Source organism: Ophidiomyces ophidiicola, assembly GCF_022830035.1.
Source record: "Ophidiomyces ophidiicola strain CBS 122913 chromosome Unknown scaffold_21, whole genome shotgun sequence".
NCBI classification, from domain to species: Eukaryota; Fungi; Ascomycota; class Eurotiomycetes; order Onygenales; family Onygenaceae; genus Ophidiomyces; species Ophidiomyces ophidiicola.
Genome location: NW_026054661.1, coordinates 326,080 through 338,382, shown reverse-complemented (window position 1 = coordinate 338,382; position 12,303 = coordinate 326,080). Strand labels below are relative to the sequence as shown.

Genomic DNA, 12,303 nt, shown 5'->3' with positions numbered 1-12,303 from the left:
TCCGGTGGGGCTAGTACATTTCTTATTATTAGAGCCAACCCTTGTGCCTACATGCCCTTCATCAATCAGAGAGTGTAACAAGACATATTTCAAAGCCAGCCCTTGCTGAAGAAGAATAAAATCACCATTTGTAAGCTGCTCTAAGTGTTGATCCACAAAATAAGGGCGGGTGAATTGCCAAGTAGAAAGCCGGAAAGCGATATAGTTGACAGGATTGACTCCACCTCAGAACGAGGATACCGAAAAGCAGTGTATACTCTTCTAATTTCAGCAATAATCAATATAGGGGCGAATAGAAAAATGTAAGGGTTTAAAATTTTAGTGGAAAAGCAAGCGCATGGTAAAGAACAGGTGATGGAGCGGGCTTATTATTCTCAAAGCTAAGGGTAGTAAGGTGCGGGCGGAATGAAAGGGAGGAGAAACAAAAGAAGGAAAATAAGAGAGAGGTGGAAGTTGGAGAGTGCGCTTAGTACGAATAGAGAATATCCAAAGGTTGGTATATGGTTTAGATTAAACTTACTGGAACTTAATTTTCAGCTCTACTCCATTTTGTAAATACTGTGTCTCCTGCTCCCTCTTTAGCTTTATTATATTCATCCTGGGTGATCTTTCCCTCAGAACGCAGTACATCCAGTATCCGTATCGCAAAATTTTGGCAGTTGTTATCGCCAATTGTGTATGGGTATTCTTTATGAATCCGATCTCCAATAGTTTGAATATCCACGGGAGAAACTTGCGGTGCCACTAATGTCATGGAGGATAGGCTGCAACTTTTTTGTGGTGCGTAGTTTCGGGCAATTAAAAAGCCATTGTCATATTTTGTGCCAAAACAACCGACAATATTTTCTATAGACTTTGAGATCGACTGATTGGCAGAATAGACGATATGATACAAGTTCCCTCTCTCTCGGTCTTCCGGGTCAGCGAGAAAAAGAGCCCAATGCCTTGTATGTGGCCAGTTAGGGCCTTGCCTGAAGGTCAAAATATATAAGGGGCCTGGGCGCTGATTTGGAACTTCTGACATACTGATAATCAGAGATGTTAGCGACCGCTTGACATGAATTCCTCTGTTATTTTACTTACATGTAATATTTTTTTACGCTGTTGTCTGAAAGGATGTAGCAAGGGCCAAAAATGACGACAAAAGTCTACGGGAGTTGGATTTGAGCTCCTGGATAGAAGTACATGGTCATTTTATATCAGCTGTGAGACTTCCGGCATTTCTCCTGGGCTCTTATAGCACAATTATGCCTGATTAGGTATGCTGTCGCGGCTGCAGCAATCATCCGGAAACATAAGCCTGACCAGCATTGCCCCCGCGCCTATCACTGACATGTAGCAAACGGCAAATCAAAACAAATACTCTGCACCCTGGACGGCAGATGCATTTTCCCAAATTTGCGGTCATCTTTTATCGTCTAAAATTTCCACAAAGATGCATTGAATGGAAAGAAGAGACGAAGATCATGTCGATGTCTGGGATTTCGGGAATTCCGGTGGGCAAAGACTTAAGTCGTGTCACAGTTGGCATTTGCACTGGCCTGTTATTAGCTAGTTCTAGGGAAAATTGCAGATTGGGCGGCACTTTGCGGTCAACAGAGCAGGCAGCAACATTTGCGATTGGCTTAACCTGATATACATCAATACTGTAACTCCAAAAAGAGTGTGAACAAGACGGCGATACGACGAGGTGTGTATTGTAATTCAGCCAGTACCAAATACGCCAAGTCGATTTAGACTTTCGGATGCGGCAAGCTACCTTAATTGGAAACTCAAGTGGAGTGTTACTCCGTAACTACTTGTTGCTTGATAAGCTCAAGCTTTCTTCCCCTAGGCTATTTCGTGCTCGCTAACACCTTGATCTAACCCTACGTCTTCGACGTCGACGATGGCCACACTTCCTGACCTTTTCCCATGGCTGGAAGGAGAAAGAATCCATGAACTGTTTAGTACTATTGTTGTGAAACGACCTGCAGCTGACGGCTCTGGTTATGAGGTTGTTAAAGCTGGCCCTATCCATGTTGGCGAGATCGCCATGCATCGCTGCGCTACAGAAAACACGTCAGTCAAGTCTCCTAAAGTGCGCTCTGTAATCGATCCCCCTCCTGGATATAAGTTTGGTGGTGTGGCAATGGATTTTGTTCCTGGAGTGCCACTGGAGGCGGTCTGGCCGAACCTGATCGATATCGATAAACAATCTCTTAAACGACAGCTCCAAGAGCAGATTCTCTACCTCAGATCATGCACATTAGACTACATCGGTCGCGTGGGGGACGAGCGATGGTTGCCTGATCCCTATCACCCTTCGATCAGAACAGACTGCGGCCCCTTTACGAATGAAGAGGAGTTTGATAGCCATAAAGTCAACGAGCTTGCAAAGCGGGATCCAAATTTATCTCTTGAGCTAGGGAAGTTGTTGAAAGATCTCCGTCTTTCCGCCGCTTCGTCACAGTTTGTGCTTACACACGGCGATTTGTGTACGCATAATATTATTGTTCAGAACCATGGAAAAGCTGGCAGCACCGATTGGCAGATATCAGGCCTCATAGACTGGGGTATGAGTGGGTTCTATCCTCCCTACATGGAATACACGATGGCAGTGAACCATATGGGACATGAGCATGATTGGAGAATGTTTTTAAAGGAAGCGTTGGAGGAAATCGGCCTTGGTGCCTCCGTCGAGAGAATCCGTGCGGAAGCTAGAGCAGTCCACTATCTTTTTGGGCAACCATATTATATCTAAGCCTGCTACTGTGTTGACTCTGTAATAGATAAAGATCGTTATATGATACATGAATCATTGCAATGCGAGGCATTTTAGAGGAGAATGCTATCTATCATATTTGCTAGGATCTGATTGGGATATTTCTGAAACCTGGCTTCTGTTGCATCTGATTCTAGCTACCTATCTCTAGCATACCAAAAACATTATAAGTAAAGACTTGAAAACATATAGCGACCAGGAAGCAAGAAAAATCTCGAAGTACATTTAAAGTTTGAAAGGGCGCAAAGAAAAATTAGGCTCAATGAGAGTCCAGCTAATTAGATTAGTTATGTAACTATGTACATACATGAACTTGGACAGCGGCATCTCATTAGTGATAAGAGTACCTTGATATTTCAAATGCTGTGGTACATAAGTTGATCTGTGCTGGTAGGGATTATTGTGGAAACGCTGAAGCCATTAGGTTTGGATCATGGGCGAAGGGTGATTAATTTATGATACAACTTCCTGGCTCTTTCTGCTTCCAAAGTTCATCTGGCCATGGCGACTCTACTTTAATCAGGTAAACCTCGCATAACGAACGTTCAGGTGGCGGAAGAGTGCCAGGCGGTTTTGAGGCTATGGCTGGGTCGAATTCGCGCAGAAGATTGGCCGCGTACTCATTCTTAGAGACGGTGTCGACTCGACCCTCAATAACGTCACGGAGAGCGCCATACATGATATTATCGAAGTCTCCCAAGTTCATATGTTTTGTTGTTACTAATTCCTTATGGACAACTTTGCGGCTATTGAGGAAATACCTCCCAACCGAGCCACCTTTACCGCGATTATTATGGGATAGGTAGAACACAGAGGGAAGTTGACCTGTCGAAAATTTGACCGGGCTAAATAGGAAGCAAGTGTGCGTGTATCGGAGGTTCTGGGGCCCTTTTCCAAAGAAGTTGGATGCCATAATGCGTTATTCTGATAGTAGGCTTGTTTCTTGCAAAAGAAGTTTAGCTTAATAAGTTTGATAAGAACTCAGCGGCATAGAATTGACAATACTCACTGAGGGATACAGTGTATCAAGGGCCTGAGCTCTAACGAGATGACCCTTTTATATGGAATATTTGAAGTTGGTTGGAAGACTAAGTTAGGCAACTGCTTTGTTACGTGAAACTGGAAGGTAGGCTTGTATCAATTACATACATATACATACATTAATACGAACTATAAAATACCAAATGCTTGTACGGGGTACGTACGGAGTATATGTCTGGTGGCACATGAACGATGCGACGTACTCCGTAGAGTCCCATCATTGGACTGACCTTTTTTGGGTGCAGTAGGTCTGTTGGGTGCCAAGAGCACGGAGTGGTAGTACACAAAATATTCCTATCTGTTGCACGCCAGAGACGCTCCTTCTTTTACTGGTTGAGCTCCACATAAATAAGGAATACGGCTCAGCCAGTGAACCACCCTCAGTTGCTCAGGTGTTTACTTCGCCCTGAGTAGCTACTCCGTATAGGCCCGATATTTGTAAAAGCTTCTTTCACCTAGTTAGCGCCCAGAAGAATCACAAACATGACTACGGAGTATGCTTTGTGACAATCAAGGTGCCCCTTTTTAGTCGAGTGGCTTGCGCCTGATACATAACTAACTAGGTAACTAACTCCGTAGTGCAACGCGGTCCACTCTTTCTAGTGTTCTAGTAACTAGCTGATAAGTGCTCCTACCACAATTCTATGAACACAGAGCGGAGTCCTTAGACGAGTAATCAATGAGCTGATAAGCACGGTAGCCTCATGTCACCAAAGGCTAGTAAAGTTGAATATGCCCTTAACTACATAGGCCAATCATCGTGAAGAAGCAGTGTAACTAATCCTAAGGCCTATAAGCACTGCCTACTAAAAAGGCAACAAAATGGAAGAAATACTGAGCACAGACCCGGTAGTATTGCCAATTGATTATGAACTGATTCCATTACTGATCATAGTGGCAATTGATGTAAGTTTTTGAGGATGGGGTGGGTGTATAATGCAATTCCAGCGAGGCGCGCGTCACCTCACTAGATATGAGTCTGGTGTTTGAACTGAAACGGAAATACAAAGTAAGTAGTGGGCGTAAGTCACGTATGTAGGAGTGTCAAAGCTTCCACTAAACATCCAAAAGTTCCGTTTTTGTCGTAATTCGTGCTCGTGGAACACCAATCTCGATATGAAGGACATTGCAAGGTACGTAACCAGGTGTTCTAGTACAAACCTAGCGGCAACAAACATTCCTTATAGTGAGATAAAAATCTTGGCGCGAACAGTTATTATAACAGTAACAGCTACGGAGTAGTTAAATTTTGGATGGCACTCCAAACAAAGAAGAAACTGGCCAGTAGGCTGTTGATCACAACTCGTTGTGAGAGGGAGCAGAAGGAGGAGTGGAGTCCCAGTCAGTGCCAAGATCTGGGAGATAGGGGGGCCTGTTCTTGAGAATCCTCTCCTTCCCACGGCCTAGGGTTGAGCCCAATTCATTGATCAGCGTACCGTCATCCAAGTCGATAGCCCAAATCATAGTCCTGCGTGTTGCAATAGCAGCTTGATTAATGGTCTACTCATAGATTAGAATGATAAGGATCAAACTCACCCTCCCAAGCATCTGCGATTTGCGTAGTCTATCTTTAGCTTGAGTGTTTCCGTATCATCCCAGCTAACCCATTGATCCCGGTCCCACGTGGCGATTTTGACGGCAGCGGCCTTGTCAAAGGTTACCTGGGCCCCATTCTTGAGAATTTGGTTAATTTCCGCGGCTGAGAGGACGCCGGGAGTTCCAGTACATGCGCCGCCTTTAGCACCATCCTTGAACTTACACCCTGCTGCCAGGCAGTTCGGGTCTTCCATTGTAAAGCCTATAGAAGAAAGATTAGTGAGAAAATCGCTTCGTTGTAGGGAAGCTAAGGTAATACTTCGACCGTAGAACCCGAGCCCAAAGACAACTCGCCCTGGGTTGATGTTGTTTCGCCAGAGCAGCTCGAGGCCTTGTTGAATTTCCGTGAGATTGGTATGTGCATATGCATATGGTCCTATGGAGTTGACAGTCCGGTCCCAAATGCCATCTGGGACGGAGGCGGTTAGTAAAGTTGCCAACTAACATGAGGTTAAAGAGTACATACGGATATCGTATGTCATAATATTGAACCAGTCTACCCAGGGTTCTAGTTTTATGAGATCAAAACCTCGGAGATACCAATATGATGCGGGCTAGGCGAGTCAGTTTGATTTCAAGGCCGATATTTTATATCCTTACTTACCAGCGTGATGCTCATTCCATAAGTTTTACCGGAGGAATTTAGACGTTCTCTGAGTCTCTTTAATAAAGTAACAAAATTTCCAAAATCCTGTTCAATGCCACCACGGTCATCTGCGACCGGGTACTCCCAATCAATGTCTACACCATCGAAGTCGTTCGTTTCCATAAACGAGATAAGAGACTCAAAGAATGCATCTTGAGCTGATGTTGACTTGGCGAGATCAGAAAATGTCGTTCTATATGGCCCAGGATCATTCATCGCCCATCCTCCAATGGCTATGACTGTCAGAACTGTTCACATGAGCGAGGAGATCAATACAACTAACCAATCCACACCTTCAAGCCGGGTTGCTTTTGCTTTAACTTTGTGACACGCCTGTACAGAGACGCTGTTTGGGCATCCATATGGTCGATTCGAAAAGTTTTGGGGTGTATCAGAGCGAAGGCAAAGTTGATGTGCGTATACCATCCAAGAGGGATATCCTCGGGCTTCATAGCTGTGCATCCTTAGTATCATAGTGCTGCTCACACTGGGCTCCGAAACTTACTCCCACACGGTCTCTGCAAGTTCCAGCCTTCATAGTATCCAATGACTTTGGCGGCGGCGCTCTTCCCAGGGCACTCTGGAGAAGGGACAACGGCACCTCCGCAGAAGTCCTTGGTTGTGCCGCAAAACCCGAACTTGCTGCAGCACACATTCAGTGGGCATGTCGATGCATTAGACCACTTCATTCCCCAGCCTGGATCACACTCGCTCTTGTAGTCGCAGGTGGATGTGCAGCCATCTCCGCAGAAGTCCGGCCCGAGACCACAAACGCCCTTTCCGGTATTATCTCTGCAGCAAGATTTAGTAACTCCAAGACAGGGCTAACAGTAGGCACTCCTACAAACGTCCACAGCATCCAATTTTGCACAACTTAGTCTTTGTGCAAGTGTAGTCTTCGTCTGTATTGGCGGCGAGTCCAGCTTGCACGGCAAAACTACGGATATCTTGGGCAAAGGCGCCTTGTAGCCCAAAATGTAGCAGACCAAAGCATAGGTATAGAAGCCGTTGGCACGATATTGTCGAGGCCATAGTGACGGAGGAGAGGCGCTCGTGTGGTTGAGATTGATTCACCAGCTTCACTCTGCCAAAACGACAAATCGACCAGGCAGCCCACGAACAAATGTCTCCAGGCCATGAGACAGACCAGACGGCCAGCAGTCAGTTCAATGCCATGCTGCACTCCGGCTGGAACGTCCAGCTTGAGCCCCACGATTGTTTGGAGCGGCCATGCGCGCACACAAGGATGGAGCCAGCATGCAGGGATGGCAGTCTGGCCAACACGAGCTGGTGGGCTCAAGTACCGGTACTCACAGGCGGTACCTGCATCTCGCAGCCCCGGCTCTGGGGACGTCGCACGGTCAGCCGGCTGGTTTGGCGGAGTCGCACCTGTTTGGGTTACATTAATGTTGGGATGCGCACCGTCTGCTTCGACGGGCTGAGATCAGCTCTCACATGGACCGAGCAGCCCAACAGCTGCAGCACCCCAGGCCAGTTAATCGCCGGGGTCTTCGACTGTCTGCACCGCTGCTACCACCGTCCCGGCTTCGTATCAGGGCAACATCCGGCATCTTATTGCCCCGCTGGCAGCCCGCACAAACATGCACCACCCGGAGATTGCTCAGCGAAGGTTCGACGGCTGACGAACAGGGTGTGAATTTTCTGAGCTGGTTCCGCATTCTTCTCGTGAAATCAGGCGGCTTGTCGGCAGGCCAGCCCCTGGCGATGACGAGATATCGAAGTTCCGTGAGCCCACGGACAGCTTGGTCTCCGAGCAAGCTCCAGCCTCGAGTACAGAAGCCTACGTCCTACGGCCTGCCTTTTCCTCAGGCCCATCGCTAGTTACGTGGGCATCCGGAAGGTCAGTATCTCAGTTGGGCGCCGCTCACCACTCAACACCAGCGGTAGAAAGCAATGGCACCTTCAGCTTTTCACGCGGTGCTGGTTGCCCTCCTCTTTACCATCAACCATGCGATTGCACAAGACAAGAGTCCCGGAGGGCCGACCCAGCCAGGCACAGCGCCGAACTGTAACGCCTGGCATACAGTCAAGAGTGGTGATTCATGCTGGCAGATTGAGCAGAAATACGGCATCACACATGAAAACTTCCTCAAATGGAATCCGGCAGTGAACAATGACTGCTCGGTCAATTTCTGGGCCAACTACGCGTACTGTGTTGGTGTCGGCGCACAGGCAACTTCTTCGACGACATCCGTCAGCAGCAGCAGCAGCAGCAGCAGCAGCTCAGTCAAATCGTCGTCTACGATAAGTTCGAGCTCGACAACCATCAATGCGACGTATTCCACACGCTTACCTATAACATCGTGGAACGTGACAACCCCAACCATGGAAACAGAATTTCCTCCCAAGAGAACTCAAGCAGGGCAGCCATCATACTGCAGAGACTGGCACTATGTCAGTCCGGGGGACACATGCCAAAGCATTGTTGGAAGTGCTTCTTGGGTAACTATGAAAGAATTGTATAAAGTTATCCTTGTTTTCAAAATAACGCCCCGAGGCTGTATATCAACATTGCTGACAAGGATTGGCATGTAGCCTAGAGTGGAATCCAGAGTTGCATAGCGACTGTTCCGGTCTGTTCGTTGGCTGGTGGGTGTGTATTGGTATCAAACCACAGTCAGTGACCGCAACGTTCGACTACACTACCACTATCCCACCAGTCGTAGTGCCACCCAAGACTGGAGAGTACACGCCGACCACATTCCCTGCCGTTAACTCCAGTTTCACTGCATCGCCAACTCTTGATGGCCAGGCAAAGGATTGCGAAGCGTTTTACCAGGCACAATCGGTAAGTATTCTGTGTAAAAAACAGCCAGATTTTTATCAGAATTGTGCTTATGATGTGTTAGGGGGATACATGCCGGGTAATCACAAACCGCGGCTTTCCATCTGAGAAGCAGTTTTTTGAATGGAACCCCGCATTAAAAGGCAACTGTGACGGCTTATGGGCAGGCTACTGGTACTGCGTCGCCGTGAAAGGCGCCAGGCCCATGCCGCCCAGAGTGACCTCGCTTCCTTCTCCTGTGCCAACAGGGCAGCCCAGCAACTGTAATTCTTGGTACCAGACAACTAGCACAGAAACATGTGATGACATTGTATCGATCTTTGTGGCGTTCTCAAAAGAAGATTTCATTAAATGGAATCCAAGTGTTGGGCCCAAATGTGATGGGATACAGAAAGGCCTTTATTACTGTGTGGGAGTCCCTGGGACACCGACGACACGCACGGGTCCTGTACCCACTGCAACTGCGCCGACTGAGACTCCAACCCAGAGTGGTATTGCACCAACTTGCAACAATTTTTGGCTGGTCTCAAGGTCCGTATCACGTACTCGCCCGCGCAAATAGGCTCTGACTGTACTGGTATTAACTTGGTCATAGTTCTGACACGTGCGAGTCAATTTCCAACCGCAACGGCATCTCTGTGAAGCAATTTTATATTTGGAATCCAGCTGTCGGAACTTCCACATGCGACCATTTGGTACCCAATACCTATGTCTGCGTTGGAGTAGGAAATGGATCGACTAGCATGTCTGTAACAAGCGGCCCAACAACGACGGCGAAAACAACAAGCACAACTGGAATATCATCGGTCACAAGCTCCGACAAACCCAGCACCACTTCTGGAGGTGCCGTCGCTACACCAGCACCGGTACAGGTAGGATATACACTGCTCGAGATGGAATGCAACGCCCTTGAGACGTACGTAACTAACCTCGTCACAGGCAGGTATGGTAACCGGCTGTAGAAGGTTTTATAAGGCCCAGTCAGGAGACAACTGCTGGGCAATTGCGAACTCTGCCAAAATTGACTTGAAGTAAGTGATCCACATTAGAAAGATGATTCTGCTACGAATCGAGGGTTGCTAATTAGCCTGGCTTACAGTGATTTCTATAAGTGGAATCCGAGCGTTGGCACTGACTGCAAGAATTTGTGGCTAGATTATTGGTATTGCATCGGTATTGCAGGACCGGTGACGACGATATCAACTGGAGCTCCTGTTCCAACGTAGATAATGAAGCAGTATTTGTCAATATATTCTAGACAAATGAAGTTCAAGCGAAGTTATTATAAGCGACAGGCCTCTTCGCAGCTGCCCTATCAGAGTACCTCGTCATCAGGAGGATACTTTTCTCCATACTTGTAGATCCAGGGCATGTCAACTTTTCCATGATAGAGCCAATAACCTCGATGAGATGAAGAATCGTCATCCTGATCATCCGAGTTGGAAAGCGGCCGCCAGATTCGTTCCCAGACATTACGCAGCCTGCTGGGTTCTAGATATATCCCAGTTCCAGTTGCTTTCAGCTTTCTTGGCACATATATGGATGTTGGAACAGCAACGTGACACTCTCGAGCATTTAGTCGGCCAACCATTTCATCAATCGGACGTAGAATGGCGGATTCACTTGCTTCAAACCTCGCATTGGAACCTTTTCCGGGCGGCAGGACATCTCCGTGAAAGGAAATAAATAGTTTGCGTAAACCTGGAAATAATAGTGGCATGGCCTGTAAAAGACAATGAAAGGCTCGTGGGTCGGAGTCTAGTGGGTCATTGACGTTGCTCTCACGGAAGGGGTGTAAATTCCACAGCATCTCAATTGAAGTGATGCTAGCCAAGCGCTGCGGTAAGAGCAGTCTAGGTAAATTGAGGATCATGGCGTTGCTTGCCATATGGATAGTATTTGTCGAGTAGAGGACATCAATTGCCTCCACATAACTAACGAGGGTATATGTTCACATTAGTCGGCCGGATGATGACATTGCGTTTTAGACGTGGCAAATTTCCTGCGTTTCAGGGAACAAAATAAACTCACGCTTGGCGGCAGGAAAGTAGCCAGCCCATAACACCAATGCAGCATATATCCATCGACATTCCCGGCCGAAAGCTACACCACGTCGAGTCCACGCCGCGATGACATTCATCCTTCCAAAGAGGGTGGGCCATTGGTGTGCCAGCCACAGACGGTGATTCGCGATGGCACACAGAGCCCTGCCAGTACCATTCTTTAAAAGCCCAGAGTTCACCTTGCGATCGCAGCCATGGGGGCGCAAAATATGCATGGCGATTGTGGAGTGATGGGGTAATCTTCCGGTCTTCTAGCGGTAAAATCGGGTGGTCATACACTAGGTCTATGTGTACGGTGCGATTGCCGAAAGCTTCCACGAGAATCTTGCGCCGCAACTCAAATGGGAGCAATTGAAAAAAGTCGCTGTCGGCTGTGGCAGAGGCATCAGTAAAGACCAAGGCTTCTTGAGATGGCGAAGGAGTTAGGGCATAGCAGCGGGTGGGAGGAAGTTCAGGAAGTGGTATCTTCTGGCTGCGTTTTCTGTCAACAAATTTTGAGAGTGATTTGTGCATTTTTCTTAAAATTGATGGCATTGCAGCGCAGGAGGCTGAATCAAAACAAGCATTGAGGTTGTGATGTCTGGTTAACACACCATTAAAGCAGCGAGCTTTGAACTGCTGACTAACTAGGCAGTTAGTGGCATAGTTACCTGCTCCACGCCCTTTAAAGCAAAAGTATACTAGGCAGTTATATAAACTACAGATTAAGGGAGTACTCCATACTCCGTACAGTTAACTACTCCATAGTCATTAGTGGTAAAAGTTACAAAAGTATAATATTAGATTGTTAGTGCAGTCATGGGACGAGTAGCTGAGACTTTCATGCTATGATTGCTCCCAAAATGGTTAAAGATAAATAAAAGCATAAACCATACTCTCTTCAGAAGCTTGACTAACCTGGTGTAATTATATGTCTGCGCAGGCTAGAAGGCTTGGCAAGGTCACCGGAATTTTGGCGTCCTACTAAGGCGTAACATGAGTTAAAATTCCGAAATCTTGCATATAACTATTGTACAAGGTCTTTATTACTCTTGAGATTACGGAGTATGCGCACTAGGAAAACTATTGTGTCCGCTTAGTTTTTATATTGGAAGCGAAATCCCTGACCGACGCTTGGAAGTGGCCGCGGGCCGGCTCGCCATGCGTTGAGTCACAGAATTTGAGTCCAGCCCATCCACACTCACGGGATCCCGGGTGCTTCGGACAAAGTAGATATGCAGCGTGACCCCGGTGAAACGCCTTGTGACTGACGTAATATCACGCGCATATCATTGGAAAATGACGAGGAGAAAATTCAACGACTGGCTGGCCAGGTAGGAGGGGAAAAAATGAAAAGTTCTGTGATCCAAAGGTAGGCCTGCCCTCAGCGTCCGACTGGGCCGGTGAC

General features: G+C 47.3%; 5 protein-coding genes across 5 annotated transcripts; 2 read left to right on the top strand and 3 right to left on the bottom strand.

Annotated features, from left to right (window-relative positions):
• Positions 1 to 1,888: 1,888 nt before the first annotated feature.
• LOZ57_004866 (uncharacterized protein) lies at positions 1,889 to 2,743 on the top strand (the record flags this gene model as incomplete). The annotated part of the gene is made up of 1 exon (XM_049253905.1): positions 1,889 to 2,743. The coding sequence occupies one exon, from the start codon at positions 1,889 to 1,891 to the stop codon at positions 2,741 to 2,743; it is 855 nt and encodes a 284-aa protein (XP_049107217.1).
• Positions 2,744 to 3,212: 469 nt separating this feature from the next.
• Positions 3,213 to 3,677, bottom strand: LOZ57_004865 (uncharacterized protein; the record flags this gene model as incomplete). The annotated part of the gene is made up of 1 exon (XM_049253904.1): positions 3,213 to 3,677. One exon carries the CDS (start codon positions 3,675 to 3,677, stop codon positions 3,213 to 3,215), a length of 465 nt encoding a protein of 154 aa, XP_049107216.1.
• A 1,424-nt stretch (positions 3,678 to 5,101) lies between these two features.
• On the bottom strand, positions 5,102 to 6,499 carry LOZ57_004864 (uncharacterized protein; the record flags this gene model as incomplete). The annotated part of the gene is made up of 6 exons (XM_049253903.1): positions 5,102 to 5,273; positions 5,342 to 5,603; positions 5,661 to 5,810; positions 5,868 to 5,955; positions 6,006 to 6,280; positions 6,331 to 6,499. The coding sequence occupies 6 exons, from the start codon at positions 6,497 to 6,499 to the stop codon at positions 5,102 to 5,104; spliced, it is 1,116 nt and encodes a 371-aa protein (XP_049107215.1).
• Positions 6,500 to 8,460: 1,961 nt separating this feature from the next.
• Positions 8,461 to 10,079, top strand: LOZ57_004863 (uncharacterized protein; the record flags this gene model as incomplete). The annotated part of the gene is made up of 6 exons (XM_049253902.1): positions 8,461 to 8,510; positions 8,604 to 8,856; positions 8,918 to 9,384; positions 9,449 to 9,725; positions 9,793 to 9,884; positions 9,953 to 10,079. 6 exons carry the CDS (start codon positions 8,461 to 8,463, stop codon positions 10,077 to 10,079), a joined length of 1,266 nt encoding a protein of 421 aa, XP_049107214.1.
• Positions 10,080 to 10,168: 89 nt separating this feature from the next.
• LOZ57_004862 (uncharacterized protein) lies at positions 10,169 to 11,429 on the bottom strand (the record flags this gene model as incomplete). The annotated part of the gene is made up of 2 exons (XM_049253901.1): positions 10,169 to 10,787; positions 10,885 to 11,429. The coding sequence occupies 2 exons, from the start codon at positions 11,427 to 11,429 to the stop codon at positions 10,169 to 10,171; spliced, it is 1,164 nt and encodes a 387-aa protein (XP_049107213.1).
• Between the last annotated feature and the right edge of the window lie 874 nt (positions 11,430 to 12,303).